Source organism: Panthera tigris, chromosome E3 (genome assembly GCF_018350195.1).
Source record: "Panthera tigris isolate Pti1 chromosome E3, P.tigris_Pti1_mat1.1, whole genome shotgun sequence".
NCBI lineage: Eukaryota > Metazoa > Chordata > Mammalia > Carnivora > Felidae > Panthera > Panthera tigris.
This window is the reverse complement of record NC_056675.1, coordinates 29,575,785-29,603,495: the sequence shown is the minus strand read 5'-3', so window position 1 is coordinate 29,603,495 and position 27,711 is coordinate 29,575,785. Positions and strand designations below refer to the sequence as shown.

Here is a 27,711-nt window from a genome sequence, read left to right as displayed (position 1 = left end):
GTATGGAAACAATATTTAAAGAATAATTGCATTTTGAATTTCTTATTTGCATATTCCCATCTTAATTAAGATCTGTGCTGTATCCTAAATTAAAAACACATGTATTTTAGACTTAAAATCTCCAGTCCAAAAAAACTTTGTTTTTAAATATCTAGTTTCTGCCCCTCTGGATTGCATAAAGAAATCTAATAAAAAAGGAACTTACCAGAGAACAGTGATTGGTCCTTGACAAGTGTATCATCTTTTCAGAAGGAACCAGTGCAGACACCTGATACATTATAAAATTTTAATCAGCTTAAACATTTACCTTGACTTATTTTTTTCTTTGGTAGCAGAACTTACCCTTAGCAATTTCTAAGAAGAGAAAAGTCAGTCTTGAAGATTCAGAGTGCTCTCTTTTTCGGTTTTGTTTAAAGCCTAAGTATCCCTCATTAGACAGCAGTGTTTTCCTGACATTGTCTGTCACGGTGTCATGATGACAGTTGAAGAATTGGCGGTCGTGAGACCTGTAGCTTGGGAACAGCACTCAGATCGAAGAAAACAGAGCAAAGCTTGCCGCTCTTTTGTTTCCTTGGAGAAAAGACTCCGGATCATTTGAGATTAAATTTTGAAAGTACAAAAGGTGACCTTAGGTGTCAGTGGAAATTTAAACATTTGAAGTATTCTTTTAAGATTTTAATATACTGCTTGCTTTATGATGGGGTAACATAAGTGTGGTGTCCTTTTATGGCTTGTATATTGTTTTCATCTTTTTTGGAATACTGTCGTTTCAGAAGTACTGATACCTCGATTTTGGGGTAACTCTAGTCACTAGGATCCTAACGTCTAGCTAGGATGTAAGGTTATTTAAGGGGTCATTTCTAAGGCACATAACAAAGACTGGCAAATGTAAAGAAGAGTTTAGATGTTTCTCCCATTTTAACCGGAATTTATCATCGGATAAGGTAATGTGAATAATCACTGTATCTCAGTTGGGTCATTCTTGTGTTAATGCTGGGGTGGGGGGTGGGGGGGCCTCTGGCTTTCTGAGTAGCAGAGTCACACTGAAAAGAGCTAGTAAGATGAGAGTTTCCCTAATCAAGGCTGAAGTCAGTTAGACAAGGTCTTAGAAATACAGGAGAAACATTTTCATAAATATTATAATTGATAGCACATTATGCTACTGGATTATTTTCCATATTATCAACACTGACAGCTGTCAATTGCATCACTGCAATCGCATTAGTCATTGTGGGGCTGGAGGGGTAAAACAGCTTGCCAGGTTAGTAGAATTTATCTGCAAGGAACAAAACACACACACACCCATATGAATATACACACCTTTGTATATACAATTTTTAAATATACTATATATATATATATATATATATATATATATATATATATATACACACACACACATATATATTATACACACACACACACACACAAATATGTGATTCTACTTCATATGCCAATTATTTAACAGCCAAGGAATGTTTTTCCCTATGGGAAAATTGACCCAGAGATAAATATCCTCACTTCCAAAAAATGTGCAAAGTGAGAGGAAAACAAATAATTTAAAACCATATCCTTAAAGCAGTGACTTAGCTGGCCATCAGCTTCCCTTCATGTCAGAGGTTCGTTAAGGAAGCGGCTGTCTCAGGGCCATTTGGGGGCAGAAGTCAGCCTGGAGTACAGGTGTCGAGACTCCTGGAGAAGTTCGTTTCTTTCACTTCTCTTTGAATGAAATCAAGTGCAGTGTTCTCCCCTTACCCACAGGGGATGCATTCCCAGAGCCCAGGGGGTGTCTGAAACCGCTGAGAGCACAGAACCCTGTATACCCTGGTTTTTTCCTATATGTACATACCAGTGCAAAGTTTAATTTATAAAGGAGGCACAGTAAGAGATTAACGACTGTAAAAATAGGACAGTTATAAGTGTAATAAAAGTTATGTGAATGTGGGCTTCCACTCTCAAAATATCTCATGATTGTACACTCCCTTCTTCTGATGATGATGTGAGATGATAAAAATGCCTCCATGAGAAGATGAAGTGAGGTGAATGACAAAGGCCTGCAATGTAGGGTTAAGCTGTCATTGACCTTGTGACCCTATGTCAGAGGCGGATCATCTCCTTCAGGACCACAGTTGCCCATGGGTCACTGAAACTGCAGAAAGATAAACCGTGGGTAAGGGGGTTACCGTAGAGCCATCTTTCAAAAGTCACGTCTTTTTATTGTCAACCCTCACTGTCAGTAATAATTATTTACAAGTGGAAATCAGTGGTGAAAGGAAAACCATGCTTAGGGAGAGAGCCGTCATGGGCACGCACAGTTCATTGCACACTCACACACATCCTCACGGTCTCAGCCGGCCTTGAGAGTGTGACCCAGCATGAGTAAAGCCACAAGGAATTTCCATTCACCCATTAAACAAATATTTATTGAATAACTAGTATGTGCCAAGCTTCATATTTCTTGCTGCTGAATAGCCTCTGAGTTCTCAGGTCATTTATTTTAAGGAAGGAAAATACAGTCTGCTATTCTTAAACCCAAGTACATCAGCAAAAGAACTGATTTTGATTCTTGTAATGAATTTGAGAGTTGTGGGCGGGGCAGCAGAGTGATAAAGGAAGAGATTTTTTTTCTTAAATTAAGGCTGGTAATAGTTAAGTCCATGTAGTAATTGCTGTGCAACATTTAACTGATTTGTGAGAATAGTAATCAATATCTCTTCCTCGTAAGGGAATACTTAAAATCTACTTAAAGTAGAGTGTCAGCAGAAATAGGCTGTTAGGCTGTTGATAAAAGCTATGAAAGCCTTTGGTAGCTTCCTCTGTTAGTATACGACACCACACCCAGGTTTAGTGGTTACTTGTTTGACCTCGGTAGTAAATTAGCTTCTTGCTTTGGGTGTGAGAGTGCCCTCAGTCAAACAAGGCCGTCTTAGAATAATACATTGTTCAGATGCCCAACTGTTGTGGGAAATGGGGGAAATGGTTAAAGAGAGTGCTAGTCGGGCTCGGACCCTGGGACATAAGCTGTAAAGCACATGTGTGTGGAGGGGCCTCCAGGGAGTGGCAGCTTGCTTACTGAATGCTGCCAGGCCGTGGATCTGGGGTATGCTGGAGAGGACTGATCGGGCCCGTAAGTGAAAGTAAATGCCACGTTTAAATCAGCCGGCATTACTGTGATCTATACAGCAAGAAAACCTCACAAGTATCACGTACCATTCTCATCATTTCTGCAAGAGTCTTGGACTTCGCTTCTGCCAAAAAAGGGCGGTTCTGACCGTATTTCTGAGAAAACACTACTAGGGTGTAGTCAATCGAATTACCTTATTTAGCTTTTGCTTTTCATTGCCATTGGGGCAAAGACTAAATACTTGGGTCCGTTGACGTAAAGCCTGTTATTCTGCCATCTGGGTCTCAGACACAATAGTATATTTTTCTTTTGTTTCTTTCCTAGGGGACGTTCAGAAAATGAGGTCATTCCCTTATAATTCTGGTTTTTCTAATTTTATGCCATCGAGTTCACATGCTTGTTCTCTTTCCGCCTTTTCCAGCAGTTTACTTCAGTGTCCCCAGCAGTTCCTGAATTCTTGAAAACTCCTGCTCCGGATCAGCCCCCGACCAGGTCCCCTGCTGCTGTGCTCCCCACAAACACCGTGTCCTCAGCAAAGCCCGGCCCGTCGCTGGTGAAGGTGGGTTCCCGGCACGCGCCGGTGTGAGGTTGGTTTACTCGTGGCGCGTCTGTGGCCCATGCGGGGAACACAAAGGCACGTTTCTGCACCTCCTAGCCCGCCTTTCAGCCTGAATGAAGCCTTGAAGACAAAACCCACGGGCAGACTTGCTAGGTCAGGCCTTAATATTGGAAACTACCGGGGTGCCTGGGTGGCTCAGTCAGTTAAGCGTCCGACTTCGGCTCAGGTCACAATCTCACGGTCCGTGAGTTCGAGCCCCGCGTTGGGCTCTGTGCTGACTGCTCAGAGCCTGGAGCCTGTTTCAGATTCTGTCTCCCTCTCTCTCTGACCCTCCCCCGTTCATGCTCTGTCTCTCTCTCTCAAAAATAAATAAACATTTAAAAAAAAAATTAAGAAAAAAAAATATATTGGAAACCACCACCTTCAGCAGATGCCCTGTTGTTCTGTAGTCACCAAAGAACTGCACAAAATTTGGTCTCTAGAAAACTCCCAGAGCCACGCGGAAAGGCTTGAGGGTACATTTTGTCGGCGGTTCCCAATCCTGCTTCCATCCAGGCTGCTGACATGAAAGACACACTGGGAGGAGAGTAGGATAGACTCACTTCAGCACAGCACTGGGGAGTCACGCCCCTCACGAACAGACGTCTTTAATGGCAACATAATTTTGGAGTTTATACACAAGGTCAAGCTCACTGGTACTCCAGATGTATCACATGACAGGTCAGAGACTTCAGACAGGCGGCTGCGTTTTTTGCTTTAGCAGATTTGGCCCACTGAAGCTCGTTTTGTTCTTCCGAGAAGCTGCACGTTGGTGGCACTGTTCCCTAAATTTTACTTGGTGAAACAATTCAGTTAGAATAGGCCCCAAGGAAGATTAAAAATTTTAATATATAGTAGGCTTAAAAAAATTTTTTTAAGTCCATTTAGAACTGCTAAATAAAGGGGGGGATAAACAGAGGAATAGTCTAAACAGTTCCGATACAGCTTTTGCCAAAAGCAGCAGAACCCTGATCTCAAACTTTTAGAACTAAAAAAGGACATCAGAGAGCTAGCTGACCCTCTCTGCACCTACCAGATGAGGAAGTGAGGCCCAAAGAAGTCACAAGGCCAGGAAGGACCCAGGCCCCCTGAAGGGTTGGAGAGCCTTCTTTCTGCCTCCGGGTGAACACAGGGCTGCGCTCTCCCAGGGGAGGTACCTGGGGCGGATTCCTGGCTTCTTCCGGCTACCCTCTGGCGCTCTCCTGGTCCTCAGCTCTCCTGCAGAGAAGGCTCTGTTTCTATTCCAGCCTCTCTTTGTCAGGGTGGCCCAGCGTTTGTGGCTTCAGGGCACAGATCAGTGCATTTCAGCATCTTCCATCACTTCTTCTTGGAGCCCGAAATTCCAGAGTGTGGCAAGCGGCAGCTGAGCTAATGCCCGCTCGCACCCCTCTGCCCACATCCGCAAACACGTACCACTGATGGCACAAAGACTGTTTGAATGCCAGTGCGTCTTTCCCTGTGGCTCCTAAGAGGTCTCTGCCTCTCCTCTCCTCTGAATTTCTCCTCTTCACTAGTGAGTGCCTCTTTAAGGAGGGCTTTGATTCTGGGGCAAAAGACATCCTTTAAGAATGTGACATTCAGAGGCTGGGTAGGCGATCCTAGGACTCTGCTAGTAGAGGAGAAGACAGGTACGTACTGGGAAACAGACCACAGTTCTTTGGGTTTTTGTGAGGAAAGCTGTTTCCCGCCCTCCCTTCCTGAGAGAATGTGCCAGTGGAGAAATAAGAGCAGATTTCGTCTGAGGAACAGTGGTTCTTACGTGCCTGCCCCCCTCCCTTACCAACAGGTGCCTTCCTGATTGGCTGAGTCACTTGTATCATTACGTAACAGTTAGAGTCCAGCCTCCTTAACTCACACCCCGTTCATTGTTTCAATCACTTTGAAACGACCAGAAGTAAAATCTGTTGTCGATAACACGATAAGCAGATGACGGTGAATTGATGAATATTGTGAGACTGCAGTATTTTTTGTGTGTGTTTGTGTTTTCCTTAGAAATACACAACTTTATAGTCTGCTTTGTTCCATTAGAAGCACTCTTCTGTTTTTACATAGTCTCTAAAGAGTATATTTTTAATGACTGCAAGACAGGACACAGGGGGAAGCATACCTAATCCTTTCCCATTTGTATATTTGGCGTACAGCCTCTTTTTCACTAGGAGACAATAGATACAAGTGTGTCTAAACAAGAAACCCAAAGTAACTTTGTTGAACTTGAATAGATAATGCTCAGTGGAGTATATCCTTTCCCTACTGTAAGAAAACAAGGAACAGGAGAAAGTAAGTTCTTAGGAGCCAGATTTTTTTTTTTTAAGTTTATTTATTCTGAGAGAGAAGGTGTGAGCAAGGGAGAGGCAGAGAGTCCCAAACAGGCCCCGCGCTGTCCGCTCAGCGTCTGACGTGGGGCTCGAACCCACAAACCGTGAGATCATGACCTGGGGCGAAATCAAGAGTCGGAAGCTCAACCGGCTGAGCCCCAAGCGCCAGATTGCTCGGTCCAGGGAGGTAGACCCACGCTTTCGTGGCTCTGGCAGCGTATTCGGCGGACTGCTTTCCGAAGCGGCTATGCCAATTTCTGAGGCACCTTGCTCTTTGACGTCACCGTCAGAGCATTGAGGCACACGGTAGAACAGGCCGCGTGTGATGGCACCTCTTAAAATGCTCCTGTCTTTCTCTTGAAAACAGCAAAGCCATCCCAAGAACCCTAACGACAAACACCGGGGCAAGAAGTGCAAAGATCCCAAGCCGCGGGTGAAGAAACTCAAGTACCACCAGTACATCCCGCCCGACCAGAAGGGGGAGAAGAGCGAGCCCCAGATGGACTCCAACTACGCCCGCCTCCTCCAGCAGCAGCAGCTGTTCCTGCAGCTCCAGATCCTGAGCCAGCAGCAGCAGCACTACAACTACCAGACCATCCTGCCCGCGCCGCTCAAGTACGGGGCCGGGGGCGGCGCGGGCCACGTCCCTGGTTCCTAGGGGGTGGATGTCGTGGGGCGCTTGCGCGCAGCGATCGGTCTCACTGCCTGGTCCCCGAAGCCCGTCCCGCGGCGTCTTGCCCTCGTGCCAGTGAGTCCAGGGTTTGTCCTCCAAGATAGGTTCCAAACCTTGACCTTTCACGGTAGCGGTGCCTCGTCACAGTTACTCGCCCAGGAGAGGTCTGCCTGTTGTTTGCCATGTAGTATTAGGCGCCGCGAGAAAAGTGTAAGGAGCGAGAGTCTTGTTATAAACAGCTTAAAAAAGGCGGGGTGCGGGGGGATGAGTGTAGAAGCCGGAGTGGTCAAGGAAAGCTCTATAAAAGCAGGCAGGATACCTCTGTGAGAAAGAGCCCGAAACTTGGGCGGGGCCCTTTCACGCAAAGGAGAGTGGCCGCCCCGCCCCGCCCCGTGCGAGAACAGAGGAAGGAGCGGGCCATGCCTGTTGATGGGATGACGGGGAAAATAGCCTGAATAAGGAATGGGATGAAAAGTAGAAGACAAAACTGAGTAGAGCCGCTGTCCAGAGGAATCTGAAGCCGGGTAGCCTTGCATCTTGACGTGGTAGATGATTCAGAGGGCTGTCGTGGTGACGCCACAGTGCACCAAAGGACAGTGAGATGCTGGTCACGGAGGGGAGTCTGGCAGTAGGCAAGACAGACATTTCACAATAAAGGAGATGTGAGAAGATGAGGGCATTGATAAGGGGAAGGAAAGAACAGATGAGAGATGTTTCCAAGACAGTTAAAGGTCTTGGTGACCAACAACTGTGGAGAAGGAACACGTTTCCAAAGTCTGAGCCCAGTTGAGAGAGACAGAAGGAAGTGACTTCTGACAGCTTCTGAGACTGAATCCACAGCAAGACATCCGTAGTGCACTTTAATTATGTACAGAAGGAAATTTCTAGATCTCCATCCTGAGTATGCATTTTCCAGGAAACATGGGTAAAAATGAAAATACCTCGTCTCTCATTTCCCTCAGTTATCAGGAGAAAGGGACATTTACATTGACCTCACAAGACAAACTGTACAAAAAGGTGCAAAGTTTATTCGAGTTGAAAGTTTTTCTCAGTGAGCAGGCCACTCAATTCATGATCCATGTGGTGGGTGGAAATTCGACTCGGATATTCTCCGCGTACGCTGAGCATTCCACCACAGGGAGCCCGGTTTCCTAGGAGCAGACAAGGAGTGAGACCTGCTAAAAAGCTCCTCTGTTAAGAACCGTCTCCTCATATGCTAGTGATTATCAATGCACTTTTTTCTTTTAAGATCCTGATATCTCGAGGAAGATTAGACCTATTAGTCATTTGGACCTTACTGTGAAGTACGTAAATCTAAAACATCAGGGCACAGAGATGAAGAAAGAAAGAATTTTTGTAGCATGTTATTACTTTAAGAGCAAGCAGGCCTGAGTGAGATGTTGACATTGGAAGGGAACCAGGGAAGAGCAAAGAGGATTGGAAGCGCATCAGACGCAGACCACCGCCGCTCTGCAGCTCCGTCCGGGCCCGAGGGAGGCGTCCTCCCCTGCCGCCTCCCTCCTCTGGCATCGGGCAGCAGGGACACGAGCGGTGACTGGCTCCCCTGTGCGCACCCCTTACGATGCACCCGGCAGTGTGCTCGACGTTGACATCCCTGTGCCCCTCACCGTAACTCCAGGAGGAGGTGACGTTACTGACCGCGCTCCCGGGTGAGGAAACCCGGACAACTGAAAATCCCATAAAAGGATTTTTGTAGTATCTATGAAACAGTCTTTTCTGTAATGAAAGAAATTGACTGTGTGGGGCCAGTTTGTAGATGGGAAGAGTACATCTGAGGAGCTGAGTATCTGGTCTCTAATGGGTCTTTGTCTTTCCACTAAGGCTGCCGGTCCCCTGTCCTCCACAAACACCCCCACCACCATAGCAGCCACGCCACCCAGCCCCGGAGAGCATCACACACAAAGATCCGGGGACACAGAGGGGGAAAGGTCACTTACTTTTGTGTATTATTGCACCACGCAAAGACTGAACGTCACTTCTGTTTGATTTCCGGGTCCTGACAGTGGAGGTGTTGTTTTCTAAAACAGTGTTTCTTTTCACCAAAATTCCGGTACAGGAAGCTGAATGCAGAAGTCTGTAGCTCCACAGCAGTGAGATTTGACCTGATAACACAGCCCCTGGTACCTTGGGAGATGGGGCTGTAGCCACACACTGACGGGGGCTCCTGGAGGGTCCTTTCAGGTGTCTGGACTTCAGGTTTCTCATCCACACAGACATCACGTTTGTCAGGGTCCCCCCACAGCATGTTTTCTGTCTTTGTGGATCTGGACAAAAAAAACCTAGGTCCAACTTACTCTCGTTATTTCGAAGGCTGAAGCAAGCCCTGAACTGTTGTTAATCGTAGTAACAAGTAAAGCATTATAGAATCTCAACCAAACGCACCAATAGAATAATTTATTGTTCACAAGGGAGCGGACATTGGTTGGGGGGAGTGTTGCACTTGTGATTGAAGAGAGCACAGACACACATACGGTACGTAGGTGATTACACAGTACATCCCTGAGGGTATTAAGATTTCACTGGGAGGTCGATTAGGGAAAAAAAATTCATAGAAAGTCTCCTTGTGGAGACAGTAATGAAAATAAGTAAGGTTGAGAAGTTCTGATTTACATAAAATGTTTTCATAATTCTAATAGAAGATTTTAAAACTGAACTTTTAGAAAGGAAATAAATGATACATAAAATATTTGTCATTCCACCCAAATTTCAAGAAACTTCATTGCAAACACTTAAAGTATTTCACTTCCATAAAATTTAGGCAGGTTTTCAAAGACCCCAGATGAATGTCAAGAGTTAGCTGTTCACAGGGCCAGAAATGGCTTCAAACACAATCTTCCAAAAACCCACTGGACAAAGCTCATCTAAGCAGGGGCCTCTCCCCATAAGCAACATCAGGTCCCTGTTTCAGAACATGGAAGTCAGAGTCTCCATGCTTCAGCACCAAGACTCATCTAAGGATAAAGTGTGAGGCGCTAATGGAATTGGCTGTACAGTGTCAACCACCCAGAGGAGGAAATGTCATTGTTGCCAAGAGTATCCTAGGGGGAAGAAGCTAGATGGGGACCTGGTTCTGCTGGCAAGATGAGTACAGAAATAAAACACATTTTTTAAATCACCTTTTTAAATGAAGTGTTAAGTGATAGAGAAGTCCATAAATCATAACTGAAAATCAATGCTAAGTAAACACACCTCCATAACCACCACCTAAATCCAGAAATAGAATATCAGTACCCCAAAAAGCCCCCTGGCATCCCCCCTCAGTGACTACCTGACTTCTCTCCCATTGATTAGTTTTGCCTTTTTTTGAACATTATATAAATGCAGTCTTACGGTATACACACGCACGTGAGTTCTTCTGCTCAACATTGTGTTCGTGAGATGCATCTTTACTGGTGCAGAGAGAAGTAGTTAATTTTTATTCCTGTCTAGTATTTTATCATTTATCCACCCATCATCCTGTTGGTGGACAGTTGGGTTGTTTCCGGTTGGGACTGTTATGAATAATGCCATACTAAGCATTCTGACCTGTGTGTTTTGGTTCATGTATGTAGATTTTTGTCAGGTGTCCCTCGAGGAATGGAATTGGGTCAGAGGATAGGCACAGGTTTGTCTTTAGTAGATAACATAAAACACTTCTCCGAAGCGGTTGTACCAATTCACACTTCTCCCAGCCGTGATTGGGCGCTCTCGATGTTCCGAGTGCTTCGTATTGGCGTCTTACTCGTTATAGCAGCAGTTCTGCTGGATGTGCGGTGCTGTTTTGTTGTGCCTTTTTCCATTTTCCTCATGTCTGATGAGGTGTTAAGCCCTTGTTCACACGTTTAAGGACCATTGGGATAGATTTTCTTGTGATATGCTTGTTCAGGATTTTCCCATTGCGTTTTGTCTTTTTCTTACTGATTTGTGAGACTTTTTTTTGTATATTCTAGATATGATGCCTTGTCAGAAATACGTATTAGAGGGGCGCCTGGGTGGCTCAGTCAGTTGAGTGTCCAAGTTCGGCCCAGGTCATGATCTTGCGGTTTGTGGGTTTGAGCCCCACATCAGGCTCTGTGCTAACAGCTCAGAGCCTGGAGCCTGCTTCAGATTCTGTGTCTCCTTCTCTTTCTGCTCCTTTCCTGCTCACACTCTGTCTCTCCCAAAAGTAAATAAATACTGAAAAGTTAAATAAAATTAAAAAAGAAACATGTATTACAAGTATCTTCTCCTATGATTTCACTTTTCACTCTTAAAGCTGTCTCCCTTAGTGTGTTTTGTGTCCTGTTTAAGAAATCTTTCCCTACCCAAAGGCCATGAAGATATTATCCTAAGTTTTCTTTTTTTTTTTTTTTTTGAGAGAAAAAGAGCACAAGTCAGGGAGAGGCAGAGAGAGAGGGAGAGAGCGAGCCAGTGCAGAGCCTGACGCGTGGCTCAAACCCACGAACCACCAGATCACAACCTGAGCTGAAGTCAGACATTCGACCAACCAAGCCACCCAGGCACCCTGAAATATTACCCTAAGTTTTCTAAAAGTTTATTGCTTTCATAATTCACGTTTAGGTTTCTGAGATGGTGTGAGGTAGGGGTCAGTTAAGGGCCTTATTTTTATCTGTGTGAATATCCAGGGTGGCCCAGCACCATTTATTGTAAGGACCACCCTCTTGCTAGCGCACTTCAGTGCCATCTTGGCGATAACTCAGGAGGCTCTATATGTGAGGGTCTGTTTCTGGATTCTCTGTTCTCTTCCATTTGTTGTTCTGCCCTTGTACCAGCACCACACCATCTTAATAACTGGCTTTATAATGAGTTTTGATAAGTGGTATGGCTCTTCCAGCTTTGATTTCCTTCAGTGATGCCATGGCCATTCTTGGTCCTTTGTGTTTCCATATGTAGCTCAGAATCACCTTCAGAATTTCTACCGAGCAAGCAAGCAAGCAAGCAAAACTTGCAGGGGGGTCTCATTTGATTGATATCTGTATACTGTTGAGTCTTCCAATCCACGACCATGATGATTTTCTCTTCACACATTAACAGTCAAGTCGTTAGCAGAAGCAGGATCAAATTCAGACATGATTTTATTATCAAGTCTAATTTTCTTTTCCTTTTGAAGGCCACTCAATGACAAAAATAACAACAGTGGGAATTCAGCTCTGAACAGCACCACGCCTAATACACCAAGACAGAATCCATCTGCTTCCGTGAGAAAGCCGGGGCCCCTGCCTTCTAGCCTGGATGACTTAAAGGTAATACTTCAAAGTAGAGTTTATTCACCCGTAATTACCACAAAAACAGAAATGATTGGCCACATTTGTCTGAGGTGTAGGTAAGTTTTCAATAGACCTTCAGCTTTACCAACAGTAAGATAACCTTCTCAGGGGTACTGTCTGTTTACGTCCATTAAGTTTCTTTGAAGACGATCAGTAATAACTGATTTGTTGAGCATAGACCATGTGTGGGCACCAGAACACTTGTGACCGCAGAGGGAGATTTTCTTCTTCCCTGCTCCTTGCCGAGTTGGGGAGAAGCAGGAAAATGTTAACAGTCAAGAATCTCCTCTCCGAGGCCAGACTGCATAGGCTTCCCCCCTCAGCTCAGCTTCTGGTTATCCATGGTAGGTTGGACATAAGGGTCCGCCTTTCACTGCCCCAATCTCCTCATCTGTGCACTAGGAATAATAATAATAACACCCACACCTCATGTGAAGATTAATTGTAAGAATAGGGGCATCTGAGTGGCTCAGTCACTTAAGCGTTCAGCTCTGGATCTCCCCTCAGGTCTTGATCTTAGGGTCGTGAGTTCGAGCCCCTCTGCGCTGGGCAGGGAGTCTGCTTTAAAAAAAAGAAAAGAGGGGCGCCTGGGTGGCTCGGTCGGTTGGGCGTCCGACTTCGGCTCAGGTCACGATCTCATGGTCCGTGGGTTCGAGCCCCGCGTCAGGCTCTGTGCTGACTGCTCAGAGCCTGGAGCCTGTTTCAGATTCAGTGTCTCCCTCTCTCTCTGCCCCTCCCCTGTTCATGCTCTGTCTCTCTCTGTCTCAAAAATAAATAAATGTTAAAAAACAAAAAAAATTTAAAAAAAAGAAAAGAGAAAAGACAAAGTATAAAGCACTTCCATCAGTGTGTGGCACATGGTAATTACTCAGTGAATGTGACTGTCCTCGTCACGATTTCTGATTGTAAATCCTCGGACAGAACAGGAGTTACCCTCTAAAAGCCCTTGCTTTACCTCCAGCCTTCCCAGTGCCACAGGTCCGTAGCTGTGTGTCGGGAAGAGAAGCCGTCCCCTTTGCCCATACGCGGTAACGTGGAGCTGACAGGCGGGAGGCACCTTTTCCGTCTGAGCGTCCTGTAGATCTGTCGGGAGTTGCGGTACCGAGAGAAGAGACGTGATTTGTTTGTACTTGCAGGTGTCGGAACTGAAGACGGAGCTGAAGTTACGGGGTCTTCCGGTGTCGGGCACCAAACCGGACCTCATCGAACGCCTGAAGCCCTACCAGGAAGTGAACAGCAGCGCTGTTGCTGCCGGCGGCGTCCTGGCGGTGCCGGCGTCTGCCATCGTCGCCAGCAACCCAGAAGTCACCGTGGCGCTGCCGGTGACAACGCTGCACAACTCCGTGACGAGCTCGGGCCCCTCTTTCAAGGCAGAGCTGCCGCCTGCCGGAAGCAGCAACGTCGCCCACGCCGAGAGCGTCAGCTCCCCCCTGCCCATCTCGCCTTCCCCCTCCGAGCAGTCCAGTCTCGGGACCGAGGACACAAGCATGGCAGACACGTTCACCGAGATCATGACCATGATGTCTCCCGCGCAGTTCCTGTGCTCGTCGCCGCTGAGAGTGACGGGCAGCGAGGACAGCCCGAGTCCCGCCAGCAGCACGCTGTCGAGTCTGGAACTGGACGCGGCCGAGAAGGACCGCAAGCTGCAGGAGAAAGAGAAGCAGATCGAGGAGCTAAAGAGGAAACTGGAACAGGAGCAGAAGCTCGTGGAAGTTCTGAAAATGCAGCTTGAGGTTGAAAAGCGAGGGCAGCGGCAGCAGCAGCCGCTGGAACCCCAGCCCGGCGCCGCGGCCAGCTCGGCCGGCAAGTTAGATCCGAAGCATGGCGGCGTGGGCTCCCCCGTCAAGGACGAGACGGCGCTGCCCGACTGCTCCAGCCCCAGGCGGCCTGGCCCGCTGGCCAGCCATCCCGTGGGCCAGCCCGTCTCGGCGGGCGGCCAGACCCTGGTTGCCAAAAAGGCCGTAGTGATCAAGCAGGAGGTCCCCGTGGCCCAGGCCGAGCAGCAGAGCGTCGTCCCGCAGTTTTACGTGAGTTCCCAGGGACAGCCGCCGCCTGCCGTTGTCGCTCAGCCTCAGGCTTTACTGACCACACAAACCGCTCAGCTGCTGCTGCCGCTGTCCATCCAGGGCTCCAATGTCACCTCAGTGCAACTCCCAGTAGGCAGCCTCAGACTCCAGGTGTGAAGTGTGTCTTCTAACTCCTTTGCCTTTACAGCCTGCATGGAACGGAAACTTGCCTTATGGCGAGCGCCCCAGCCTTCTCATACATGCACCCCAACCGGGCCTCAGAGGTGCAGAAAATGTGTGCGTGGGGGGCGGGGGCCTGGAATTTAATTCAGAAATGTTAATAGCTAGCATTGTCTCCACATAGTTAAAACAAGCAAGCGGTGCTTTCCTGCTTTTGATCGCTTTTATCTTTAGTGAACACGGTATCGTTAGCGAACATGCAGACATTTTGAGATACCGGTTTCAGTATCGTGAGAATAGCTGGTGTCGCTGAGTGCTTTTTGTGTGCAAGGCACAGGATCACGTACTTTATTTTCTTATTTATTTAAGTCCTCTCTACACCCAGCATGGGGCTCCAACTCACGGCCCCGAGATCGAGAGTCACATGCTCCTCCGTGTATTTTAAATGGCTCACTCCCTTCAGCTCTCCCTTCCCCCCAGAAGATCTAAGTGATGGCACCCATTTTGAGGTAGAGAAACTGAGGCCTTGAAACGTTGGGTAAGTTGCTCTAGGACAGAGCCGGGTTTTCTAACTGCCCGGCCTTTACTTTTACGCCCACTCGTGTGTTCTGCCTCCTAAACGAGATTCTCAAAAGACACCATTGAAGTCAAGATGCCTAAGGCCTGTGGGGCATCTGAGGAAAATGTGACCACAAACTTAGGAGTGAAGGTGTTGAGGGAGTTGATAAAACCCTGGTAAGCATGAAACCTCCTTTTATGCCTCCTCCATAACCTGTGTATTGACCTTGTTTTTATGCAGTGCATTTGGTAGGTTTTCACACAGTGGGTGGGCGACAGGTGAACAGAAACCACCTGGGACAGTGCTCCTCAGCTTTGACCACCCCCCCCCCACCCACATACTCTTCATGGCAGAGACCAGTGGGTTGTGCCCCTGAGGTTAGGAAGCATGACCCAGAGGTCCTTGGCATGTGCCAGCATTCTAATTCTCCTGTTTGATCTTTAGACTGTCTGTGAAATTCAAAGTCTACTCTGTGACACAGCTTTTCTAAACATGTATTTTTCCATCCAAATCTTCCATTAGAGTTGACATTCTCCATTCTGGGCCCGTGTGCGCCCCAGCACATAGCTGTCTCCAGAGGGAGCACATACTATTTGGGCAGTTAGGCCTCAGATTTTCTTGCTGCTATTAAAATTATTGTCACACCTGGCCTGTTGTGTGTAGAGCCACTATAGGTTTTTATTTCAGTTTTCTGTTTTCTCAAAATTTCCCAATGAAAATCTTAGCCACTTAAGAAATAATAAGAGCGTGAAAAAAACTGGTCTGGTGTTAGGTCTCTGGTTTAGAATTAAGGTTCAAACTGTGTTGTCGATGAAGTGTGTATCTATCCGTAAGTATTTTATCACTTCATTTCAGATATGTTCCCCACATGATCGCATGTTGCACATCTAAACTCTTTTTTTTTTTTCAGTTTATGTATGTATTTTTTAAATAACCTCTACGCCCAAACTCAACCCAAACTTTGCAGCTCCCACTCACAACCCCGAGGTCCAGAGTCCCATGCTCTTCTGACCGAACCATCCAGGTGCCCCGACACCTACACTCTTGATTCCGAGTTTGATTTTGATAATTAAATCAATATTTTGTTTGCTTCCTAGACTCCACCACAAGCAGGAATCCAGACTCAGACTCAGCCGCAGACAGCAGCCACCACCCTGTCCTCAGGCTTAGCCCAGACCGTACCTCAGAAGCAAGAAGCTTTCACGCCACATGTGCTCAGTCAGCCTCAGCAAGTTAGAAAGGTTGGTGAATGCTAATGAGTGACAGGCCGTCACCGATGGTGACTGTCATCTGCTCAGCCATTCTGCACGTGTCCTCATAGCGGTCTCTTCCGTGGGAAGCACCTGTTTGTTCTTTTGTATCACGCACCTCCCACTGGATGGGCCTCAGGCCACCTGCCATCCGGCTGCAGATTATGCAGTTATTAGGGAAAAAAGGTTCTTTTTTACTGAAAGACGGGTCATCTTAACAGTTAAAGCCCTTTTCCAAGTAAAAGTTTCAAAAGTTTGTTTTTAATCCTCATGTAGGATTTTTTGAGTTTTAAAATAAATTTCTTTTCAGATTAATCATCTTGTGGGGGAGGGGGAAGTGCTGTTCCCTGGGAAGAAATATTTGAAGTCGAAAAAGATACTTTTTCAGTGTCTACCTTGAATAAGATCTTTATATATTTAAGAGTTTGCCATCTTGCGGACTAAGAGCCAGAGGGCCCAGGTGTGCAGATTCTGTTCCCCACTTCCTACAGGTTTGGCCTTATGCAAAATTCACTTACTTCCTCTGAGTGTCATTTTCCTCATCTTTCAGATGACCGTGTTGGTTTAGGACTCAGTAACCCCTCCATGTGTTCCTACCAAAAAATTGTGATGTTGAATAGCCCAGAAGTTACAAAAATTCCCTCTTACCCAGCAGGTGGAGCTGTGTGCACATCTCCTTGACAGAAAACTCTTAAGGCCTCAAAAATAGGTCTTATTATTTTTAACCTTGAGAATTATTAGTCCCAGGATGTTAATCTTCAGCATAAAAGAACTTGGATAATTAGGTGTACCTGTAGACATGCCCCAAGGTAGCATGAACCGTCTGGGCTAAGACCACTTGAGCAGCAGACAGAAATTGACACCTGAGGTCATCAGTAGTCACATTATCATGTGCTCTCTTCTGGAATCTCCTCTGGGAAATGCAGTGAGTTACAGCAGCATATTACTGACTTTGGGCTCACAATAACATTCTAGGGTGGTGATCGCCTCAGTGAACGTTCCAATGTTAAGACAGTTTTCTTTAAGAGAAGAGAGAGAAATACAGGATATAGACAGGAGAAATAAGGGTTTATTCACTAAGTCTCAATACTAGAATTAGGGATCATTAATTCCAGCTTTTTCAAAGAGGAGTATGCTTCCAGAACTCCTCGCCCAGAGCAGCTGTACCTTTTGAATGGGTGTACACACACACACACACACACACACACACACACACACACACTTGCCCACTTAAGAAATACATATGTATGTTTACAATAGAAACGCAGAGGTAAGTTTTTCTCTTTCAGAATCTAGTGGTATAAAGTACATAAAATATTTTTATGAGTAAATCAGCTCTGTGAAATACAATCACAAAATCACCCAGTGACCATACATTTGTAAAAGGCCATAAGACCTTTGGCTCGTGATGGGGGCTAAACAGACACTTGTTAGTTCCACAGGAGGGAGTCCTCACTGCTCCCTGACAGAGCGGAGGCCAGCTTCTCAGAAGGGGACAGATTTTAAATGGGGCCCTGCAAGGATTTGGAGATACTTTCAACAAACTGAAAACCTGAGTGTGGCCGCAGCCTGTGTGGCCTTTCCGGTCGGACAGAAATGGGGCCGGGTGGTGGAAGCTTTTTGTGCCAGCCAGAGAGGAGGGTTTTACCGTAAGGACAGAGGAGCCAGGGAGTGTGGGGGCTCCATCAGGTGTGTGCTGAGGCTGTAACTGTAGCGGAGGGTCGACGGGGAGGGAGGCACAGTGAAGAGGATGCCACGGTACTCCCGTGATCAGGAGCAAGGACCTGGATTAGGACAGCGGAGGACAGAGGCCTGATTCAGGAGGCATTGGTAAGGCGTGTGAGCACTGAAGGGAGACAGCAGAGGACTGATGTCTCCGTTTACCAAAGTTTTAAAAATAAATGAAGGGAAAACCAAGAATTACTTTTCCTCCGAGGCTGGTGGTGGTGGAAGGGGAAAGTTTCGTTTGGAATATATTGCATTTGAGATGTCCTGAATTTATGTTTGTAAATAAAGGTTATAAATGTGGCTTTGGCACTTGGAAGCAAGAGTGGAAAAGAGGTGGGTTTGGGGATTATTAGCTTAATCATGGACATGAAAGCTGTGAAAGTATAGATGAGACCACCCTGGTGAGGAATATGAGAGATTCAGCTATCGCTTAAGACAGAAATCATACTGAGCAAGCGCTGATTTCCCAGAAGGTACAGTCCACACCACCATCAAAGACAGGCCACTGAGTAAAGGGACCACGGATGCTGGAAAATCAGGGTCGGCAGACCACGGCCTGAGGGCCACCTCCAGCGCCCCACCTGTTGCTGTAGATAAAGTTATTGGAAGCCAGCCCCACCCATTGATTTATGCGTTGTCCAAACTGCTTCTGGGCCAGAGTGGCAGAGGTGAACAGTTCCAACAGACACCCCGTGGCCTGCAGACCCTAAACTGCACACGTGGTGGCTCCTTACAGGGCAAGTCTGCCGAGCCTCGTCCTAAAACATGGTTTGCTTCGGTAGGAAGAGCCAAAGAACAGATTGAATGGAAAATATTTGTCCGTTACAGGTTTTCACGAACTCGGCATCAAATTCGGTTCTTCCGTATGAGAGACCACCTGCTCCAGCGGTCCAGCAGCCCTTTGTGAACAAGACCTCCACCAGTGTTCTTCAGTCCAGAAGCGCACCACTTGCCTCCCTGCAGAATGGACCTACCGCTTCCAACAAGGTAGTGCTGGGCGGATGGGGCAGCAGTAACAGTGCTTGCTCATGGGGCCCTAAAGCATTGCAGAACCCAGTGCTTCGGGCGTGAAGGGACTGAGTATCAATATTAATGGGACAAAATAGCCAAAGACCGTGGTGACCGTTGTTAAGGGGCAGCTTGGCTGTTATCGCGGAACAGATGACCCTTCCCTCACGGGATGGCGCCCCGGCGCCATCGGCCACACAGGCTGGAGGTGAGAAGGCTCTTGAGTTCAGGAGCGCCGTGACTCGGCCGCCCTCTGAGCTCACTGCCCAGACCTGACATGTGCCCTCCTCTTTTTGCCTCAGCCTAGTTCGCCCCCTCCACCCCAGCAGTGCGTCGTCCAGCACTCCCTGTTTGGGAGCCCGGTCCCCAAGACAAAAGACCCTCCCCGCTACGAGGAGGCCATCAAGCAGACACGTGGCGCCCCGTCCTCCCTTCCAGAGGTAAGGAAGCGAGACCAGTGGCCACGGTCTGTGGGCTTGTATCTGGGGTGTCGTCCTCACACTGAATCCCTTGTCTAAAACGCGCTTGCCGCTGTACGAACACAAATTTCAGAGCCAAGAACCTCATTTGCATTCGAAATGCTATTTTTTTTTTAATTGAAGTATACTTGACATACAATATTATAGTGGCTGCAGGTGTTCGACAGTCATTTGGCACTTCTATATGTTATGAAATGTTCCCCAGGTAAGTGCAGTTACCATCTGTCACCATACAGTGTTATTACGAGATCACGGACTGTGTCCCCTGTGCTATACTGTACATCCCTGTGACTTGTTCTGTACCTGGAGATTTGTACTGTTAATAACCTCCACTTACTGTACCCATCCCCGCCCCATCTCCCCTCTGGCAGCCACCAGTGTGTTTGGATTTATGAGTCAGATGAGTCGGTTTCTGTTTTGTTTGTTCATTTATTCTGCCCTTTAGATTCCACAGAGAAGTGAAATCATTTGGTATCTGCTTTTCTCTGTCCAACTTCTTTCACTTCACGTAAACCCCTCGTAGTCCATCCCTACTGTCACAAATAGGAAAAATACTTTCTGTAGTTTGTTTTTAATGTTTTATTTTTGAGAGACAGAGAGAGACTGAGCATGAGCAGGGGAGAGGCCAAGAGAGAGAGAGAGAGAGAGACAGAATCGGAAGCAGGTTCCCGGCTCTGAGCTGTCAGCACAGAGCCCGATGTGGGGCTTGAACTCACAAGCTATGAGATCATGGCCTGAGCCAAAGTTGGAGACTTAACAGACTGAGCCACCCAGGCGCCCCGGAAAAATACTCTTTTTTTATAGCTGAGTAATAATCCTGCGTTTGTGTGTGTGTGTCACATCTTCTTTACCCAGTCATCTGTCCGTGGACACTTAGGTTGCTTCCATATTTGGCTAGTGTAAGTCATGCTGCAATAAACATAAGGGTACAGATATCTTTTCAAATTAATGGTTTTTGCTTTCTTTGGAAAAATACCCAGAAGTGGAAATGCTGCATCATAGGGTAGTTCTATTTTTTAATTTTTTGAGGAATCTCCATACTGTTTTTCACAGTGGCTGCACCAGTTTGCATTCCCACCAGTAGTGAAAGAGGGTCCCCTTTTCTCCACATTCTTACCAACACTTGTTACTTCTTGTCTTTTTGAGAGTGGCCATCCTGAACTGGTGTAAGTTGTTATCTCGTGGTTTTGATTTGCATTTCCCTGATGACTCTTTTCTATGTTGGCCATCTGGATGTCTTCTTTGGAAAAATGTGTATTCTGCTATTTGGGGGTGGAGGGATGGAATGTTCTGTATATATCTATTAAGTCTGTCTGGTCTGATGCATCATTCAGAGCCACGATTTCCTTACTGATTTTCTGCCTGGATGATCTATTCATTGATGTTAGTGAGGTGTTAAAGTTCCCTACTATTATTGTATTACTGACAATTTTCCCCCTTTAGTCCATTAATATTTTCTGTATCTGCAAAATATAGGGGCTCTTGTGTTGGGTGCATGGGTATTTGCAGTTGTTATGTCCTCTTTTTGGATTGATCCCTTTAACGTTATGCGGTGCCCTTCTTTGTCTCATTACAGCCTTTACTTTAAAGTCTGTTTTTGTCTGTTGTAAATTTTTAAATATTTGCTACCTTGGTTTTTTTGCTCCCATTTGTATAGAATATCTTCTCCTATCCCTTCACTTTAAGTCTGTATATGTCTTTAGGTCTGAAGTGAGTCTCTTATAGGCAGCACATAGATAGCTCTTGGGGTTTTTTGTATCCATTAGGTAACCCTGTGTCTTTTGACTGGACCATTTAGTCTGTTTATATTTAAAATGAAAGGTATGTACTTATTGGTGTTTTTTGTTTTCTGGTTGTTTTCAGAGTTCCTCTCATAGCTCTTCTCTTGCTTTCTTTGTGATTAGATGACTTTCTTTGATAGTGTGCTTGGATTCCTTTCTCTTTATTTGTTGTGTGTCTTTTACAGGTTTTTTGATTTGTGGTTATCTTGAGGTTCATAAATAACATCCTAGGTATATAGTATTCTAAGTTGGCAGTTTGCTTAAGTCCAACACATTCTGAAAGTACTACATTTTTATCCCCCCTTTTATGTATATAATGTCATAGTTTACATTTTTTTAATTTTGTGAATCCCTTAAGTAGTTATTGTAGATACAGTTGATTTTACTGCTTTGTCTTTCAACCCTCATACTAGTTTTATAAGTGAATGATCTACTATCTTTAACTGTTTTACCAGTGAAACTTCTTCCTTTCATAATTTTCTTACTTCTAGTTAAGGCCTTTTCTTTCCTGCTTCAGGAAGTTCCTTTAACATTTCTTGTAAGGCCAATTCAGTGGTGATGCACTCCTTTGACTTTTTTTGGCCTGGGCAACTCTTTATAAATTTCCCTCAATTCTGAATGCTGAGTAGAGTGTTCTTCGTTGTAGATTTTTTTTTTCCTTTCACCACTTTGTATATATTACACTGCTACCTTCTGTGAAGGTTTCTCCTGAGAAATCAGCGTATAGCTTCATGGTGTTTCCTTTATATGTAATTAGTTGCCTTTCTCTGTGTCTTTAATTTTTGACATGTTTTAAATGTGTACTTACTTTTGAGAGAGAGAGATAGAGTGAGAGCAGGGGAGGGACAGAATCTGAAACAGGCTCCAGGCTCTGAGCTGTCAGCACAGAGCCTGATGCGGGGATTGAACCCACAAACCATGAGATCATGACCTGAGCTGAGGTCCTACACTGAACGACTGAGCCATGCAGGCACCCCTAAGTTTTGACATTTTAGTTATTATGTGGACTTCCTTAGGTTCATCTTGTTTGGAACTCTCCACCTTCCTGTACCTGGCTATCTGTTTCCTTCTCCAGGTTAGAGAAGTTTTCACCTATTATTTCTTCAAAAAAGTTTTCTGGCCCTTTTTTTTCTCTCTTCTCCTTCAAGGAACTTATAATGCAAACGTCAGTATAGTTGTTGACCCAGAGGTCTCTTAACCTAACCTCATTTTTTTTGTCTGTTCTTCTTTCTTTTTGCTATTCAGTTTGGATGATTTCCACAGCACTGTCTTCCAGATAACTCACCTGTTCTTCTGCGTCCTCATCTGCTGCTGATTCCCTCTTGTGTATTTTTCAGTTCTGTTATTTTGTTCTTCAACTTTGACTGGTTCTTTTTTTTATATTTTCTGTCTCTTTGTTGAAGTTCTGAGTTCATCCATTCTCTCAGATCCAGTGAACATCTTTTATGACCATTACTTTGAATTCTTTATCAGGTAGATTGCTTATCTCTGTTTCATGTAGTCCTTTTTCTGAGGTTTTATGTTGTTCTTTCATTTGGAACATATTACTCTGTCTCCTCATTTTGTCTGACTCTGTGTTTGTTTCTATGTATTAGGTAGCTTGGCTCCATCTCCTGGTCTTAAAAGTGGTGGCTTTGTGTAGAAGGCGTCCCTTATGGCCCAGTGACGCAATTCAATCAGGTGATGCTCACCAGAACCATGCACTCGAGGGTGATGTCTGTGTGGGCTGTTGTGACTGGGCCAAGACTTCTGTGGGTACGCTGGTGGGCAGGGCCGGCCCCACCCTTCTACAGAACAAGCTGCCCACTTGGTGGGGCAGGGCAAGGATCGTTAGCAAGACTGATGGACAGTGTCAGAGCTGGCTCCCACCAGTGTTTACATTCATAGACAAATATCCCACAGATCTATGCTCTTCCAGCACATGCCCTAAAAAGTAAATCTCCTTCGCATATAACCCAGACGCTTTCCAAACTGCTACTTCTGTGCTGGGTCTTAGACTAAGTGATATAATGCACTGGCCCTTTAAAAGCAGAATCTCAGTTCCCTATAGCCTTCTGGCTCCTGCCCCACTGATTTTCAAAGCCAAAGATTATGGGGGTTCATGTCCCCATTGGAGATCCCCAAGGTTGGGGGTGCCCACTGTGGGGCTTGATCTCACTCCCACTTATGGGTGATAGGGATCACAGTGCCTGGGATTTGGTTTCTGACCACATCCCACCCCTCCTTCCCTTCTCCATGTGGCTTTCTTTTTATCTTTAGTGTGGGAGAGGTTCTGTTAGTCTTCAGGTCATTTTCAGAGGGAATTTCACTATATTTAGTTACACACTTCATGTGTCCATGGGAAGTGAGCTCAGGATCCACCTACTCTGCCATTTCCCATGCTTCTCCTTTAAATGCTACTTTAAATCAAAATACCACTCACTGTGAAGACTGCCAAACAATTTCGGCAGCTGTGTAACCTGCAATTCCTACTTACTCACAAATTCAGGGTTTGTCTTTTAACTTCTCCTTGGGGGGTGGGTCATGTTAAGGATAGATGTGATGGTAGCCAGGGCATGTATTTTATACACGTTTCTCTTTTCTTCTCTTCTAATTTTTTTAAAGCCAAGTATAATTAACATATAGGTGTACAATATAGTGATCCAGTAAACCAGGTTCTCTGGTTGCTTTTTTTAAAAATTTACATCCATGTTAGTTAGCTTATAGTGCAATTTACGAGTCTAGTTGTTGTGTTTTTCTTTTTTAATTTACATCCAAGTTACATTTACATCCAGTTAGCATATGGTGCAATAATGATTTCACGAGTAGAATCCAGTGATTTATCCCCTACATGTTAACACCCAGTGCTCATCCCAGCAAGTGTCCTCCTTAATGTCCCTTGCTCATTTAGCCCATCCCCCCCAACACCTCCAGCAACCCTCAGTTTGTTCTCTGTATTTAGGAGTATTATGTTTTGTTCCCCTCCCTGTTTTTACATTATTTTTACTTCCCTTCTGTTATGTTCATCTATATGAGTTACGTCATATGATGTTTGTCTTTCTATGAATGACTAATTTTGCTTAGCATAATACCCTCTAGTTGCATCCATGTTGTTGCAAATGGCAAGATTTCTTTCTTTTTGATTGCCTAGTAATACTCCATTGTATATATATACCACATCTTCTTTATCCGTTCATCCGTCAATGGACATTTGGGCTCTTTGCATACTTGGGCTATTTTTGATAGTGCTGCTATAAACATGGGGGTGCACGTGCCCCTTCGAAACAGCACACCTGTATCCTTTAGATAAATACGTAATAGTGCAATTGCTGGGTCATAAGGTAGTTTGATTTTTAATTTTTTGAGGAACCTCCATACTGTTTTCCTGAATGGCTGCACCAGTTTGCATTCCTACCAGCAGTGCAAGAGGGTTCCTTTTTCTCCATCCACGGCAACATCTGTTGTTGCCTGAGTTGTTAGTGTTAGCCTTTCTGACAGGTGTGAGGCGGTATCTCATTGTGGTTTTGATTTGTATTTCCTTGATGATGAGTGATGTGGAACATTTTTTTCTTGTGTAGGTTGGCCATCTCGATGTCTTCTTTGGAAAAGGGTCTATTCGTGTCTTTTGCCCTTTCTTCACTGGATTCTTTTTTTTTGGTGTTGAATTTGATAAGTTCTTTATAGATTTTGGATACTAACTCTTTATCTGATATGTCATTTGGAAATATCTTCTCACATTCCATTGCTTGCCTTTTGGTTTTGCTGATTGTTTCTTTCGCCATGCAGAAGCTTTTTATCTTGATGAGGTCCCAGTAGTTCAAGAGGCTGGTTTTTATTGTCTCTTTTTCCTTTGTTTGTTTTATTTCTTAAATTCCACATATGACTGAAATTATTTGGTATTTGTCTGTCTCTGACTGACTTACTTCACTTAGCATTATGCCTGCCAAATCCATCCATGTTGTAAATGGCAAGGTCTCATTCTTTTTTTGTGTGTGGCTGAGTAATATTCCATTGTGTATAATATACTACATCTTCTTTATCCATTCATCTATCACTGGACACTTAGATTGCTTCCATCATTTGGCTGTTGTAATTAATACTGCAGTAAACATAGGGGCGCCTATCTCTTTTCACGTTAGTGTTTTGTTTTCTTTGGGTAAATACCCAGTGCTGAGATTACTGGATCATATGGTAATTCTATTTTTAATTTTTTAAGGAACTTCCATACTGTTTTCCACAGTTGCTGTACCAGTTTGCATTCCCATCAACAGTGCACAAGGGTTCCTTTTTCTTCCCATCGTCGTCAACACTTGTTGTCTTGTGTTTTTGATTTCAGCCATCTCACAGGTGTAAAGTGGTGGCTCATTGTGGTTTTGATTTGCATTTCCCTGATGATGAGGGATGTTGAGCATCTTTGTATGTGTCTCTTACCTGTCTGTATGTTTTCTTTGGAAAAAGTCTGTTCGTGTCTTCTGCCCATTTTTAACTGGATTGGGTTTTTCTTGGTGTTGAATTATAGAAGTTCTTTATATATTTTGGATATTAACCCCTTGTCAATTAGATCATTTGCAAACATCTCTCATTCAGTAGGCTGCCTTTTTGTTTTGTTAATGGTTTCCTTTACTGTGCAAAAGCTTTTTATCTTGGTGTAGTACCAAGAGCTTAATTTTGCTTTTGTTTCTCTTGGCAGAGGAGACATATATATAAAAATGTTTCTGTGGCTGATATCCCAAGAAATTATTACCTAAGTTTTCTTCTAGGACTTTGATGGTTTCAGGTCTCACATTTAAGTCACTAATCAATTTTGAGTTTATTTTTGTGCCTGGTGTAAAAAAAGTGCTCCAGTTTCACTCTTTTGCATGTGGCTATCCAGTTTTCCCAACACCGTCTGTTGAAGAGACTACGTTTTCTTCTTTGTATATTCTCTCTTCCTTTGTTATAGATTAATTGGCCATAAAGGCATGTTTATTTCTGGACTGTTCTGTTCCACTGATCTATGTGTCTGTTTTTCTGCCAGTACAGTACTGTTCTGATTACTATAGTTTTGTATCTTGAAAACTGGGATTGTGCTACCTCCAACTTTGTTCTTCCTCTTCCAGATTGCTTTGGCTATTTAGGGTCTTTTGTGGTTCCATACAGCTTGTAGGATTGTTTGTTCTAGTTCTGTGGGAAATGTTGGTATTTTGATAGAGATTGCATGAAATATGTAGATTGCTTTGGGTAGTGTGAACATTTTCACAATACTCGTTCTTCCAATCCATGGGCATGGGATGTCTTTCCATTTGTTTATGTCATTTTCAGTTTCTTTCATCAGTGTTTCATAGTTTCTAGACCACAGGTCTTTCACCTCCTTGGTTAAGTTTATTCGTGAGCATTCTATTCTTTTTGATACAGTTGTAAATGGGATTGTTTTCTTAATGTCTTTTTCTGTTACTTCATTATTAATATATAGAAATGCAATAGATTTCTATATATTAACTTTGTGTCTTGTGACTGCACTGAATTCATTATCAGTTCTTTATATATCATTTTCTTTATATAGTATCATGCTCTCTGCAAATAGTAGAAGTTTTACTTCTTCCTTGCCACTTTGGACACCTTTTACTTCTTTTTCTTATCTGATTGCTGTGTATTCACATCCAGTACTGTGTTGAATAAACACGGTGAGAGTGGACATCCTTCACTTGCTCCTGATCTTAGAGGAAAAGCTGTTTCTCACTATCAAGTATGAGGTTACCTGTGGGTTTTTCCCATATACGGCCATTATGATGTTGATGTACGTTCCCTCTAAACTTACTTTGTTGAGAGGTTTTATCCTAAATGGATGTGACACTTCATCAGATGCTTTTCCTCCATCTATTGAGAAGATCATATGGTTTTTATTCTTTATCTTGTTAATGTGATGTATCATTCTTGATTGATTCAGAAGTATTGAACCACCTTTGCATCTCAGGAATAAAAACCACTTGATCATGGTGAATGATCTTTTTAATGTATTGTTGAATTAGGTTTGCTAATATTTTGGTGAGGATTTTTGCATCTATGTTTATCAGACATCATACTAATTTATAGTTTTATTTTCTTTTTTTGTAGTGTCTTTATCTGGCTTTGGTATCAGGGTAATGCTGGACTTATAGAATGAATTTAGAAGCTTTCCTTCCTCTTCTATTTTGGATTAGTTTGAGAAGAATAGATATTAACTCTTCTTTAAATGTTTGGTAGAATTCACTTGTGAAGCCATCTGGTCTTGGACTTCTGTTTGTTGGGAGTGTTTAGATTACTGATTCAATTTCTTTACTAGTAATCAGTCTGTTCCAATTTTCTATTTCTTTCTGATTCGCTTTGGGAAAATGGTATGTTTCTAGAAATTCATCCATTTCTTCTAGGTTGTCCAATTTGTTGGCATATAATCTTTCATAGTATTTCTTATATTCTTTTGTGTCTCTGTGGTGTTGGTTATTTCTCCTTCATTTCTGATTTTATTTTTTTGAGTCTTATTGTTTCTTTTTTGAGGAGTTTGGCTAAAAGTTGATCAATTTTGTTGGTCTTTTCAAAGAACCAGCTCCTGGCTTCATTGCTCCATCTGTTCTTTGGGGGGGGGGGGGGGTTGTTTGTTTTGTTTGTTTAGTCTATTTCATTGATTTCTGCTCTAATGTTTATTATTTCCTTCCTTATACTGGCCTGGGGCTTTGTTTTTTTTCTAGCTCCTTTAGGTTTAAGACTAGGTTGTTTGAGATTTTTCCTACTTCTTGAGGTAGGCCTGT

At 44.4% G+C, this 27,711-nt stretch overlaps 1 protein-coding gene across 5 annotated transcripts in view; it reads left to right on the top strand.

Annotated features, from left to right (window-relative positions):
• The window catches only part of MRTFB (myocardin related transcription factor B), a 214,451-nt gene that overhangs the window by 174,024 nt on the left and 12,716 nt on the right, over nt 1-27,711 (top strand). For 4 of the 5 annotated variants that reach the window (XM_042972019.1, XM_042972018.1, XM_042972020.1 and 1 more), the window contains 7 exons: nt 3,546-3,683; nt 6,405-6,652; nt 11,821-11,953; nt 13,114-14,154; nt 15,820-15,963; nt 18,529-18,687; nt 19,011-19,148. In XM_042972019.1, coding sequence (XP_042827953.1) covers nt 3,546-3,683; nt 6,405-6,652; nt 11,821-11,953; nt 13,114-14,154; nt 15,820-15,963; nt 18,529-18,687; nt 19,011-19,148 — 2,001 coding nt within the window. The remainder of the gene's footprint in view (nt 1-3,545; nt 3,684-6,404; nt 6,653-11,820; nt 11,954-13,113; nt 14,155-15,819; nt 15,964-18,528; nt 18,688-19,010; nt 19,149-27,711) is intronic. The other variant, XM_042972021.1, reaches the window with a different exon arrangement.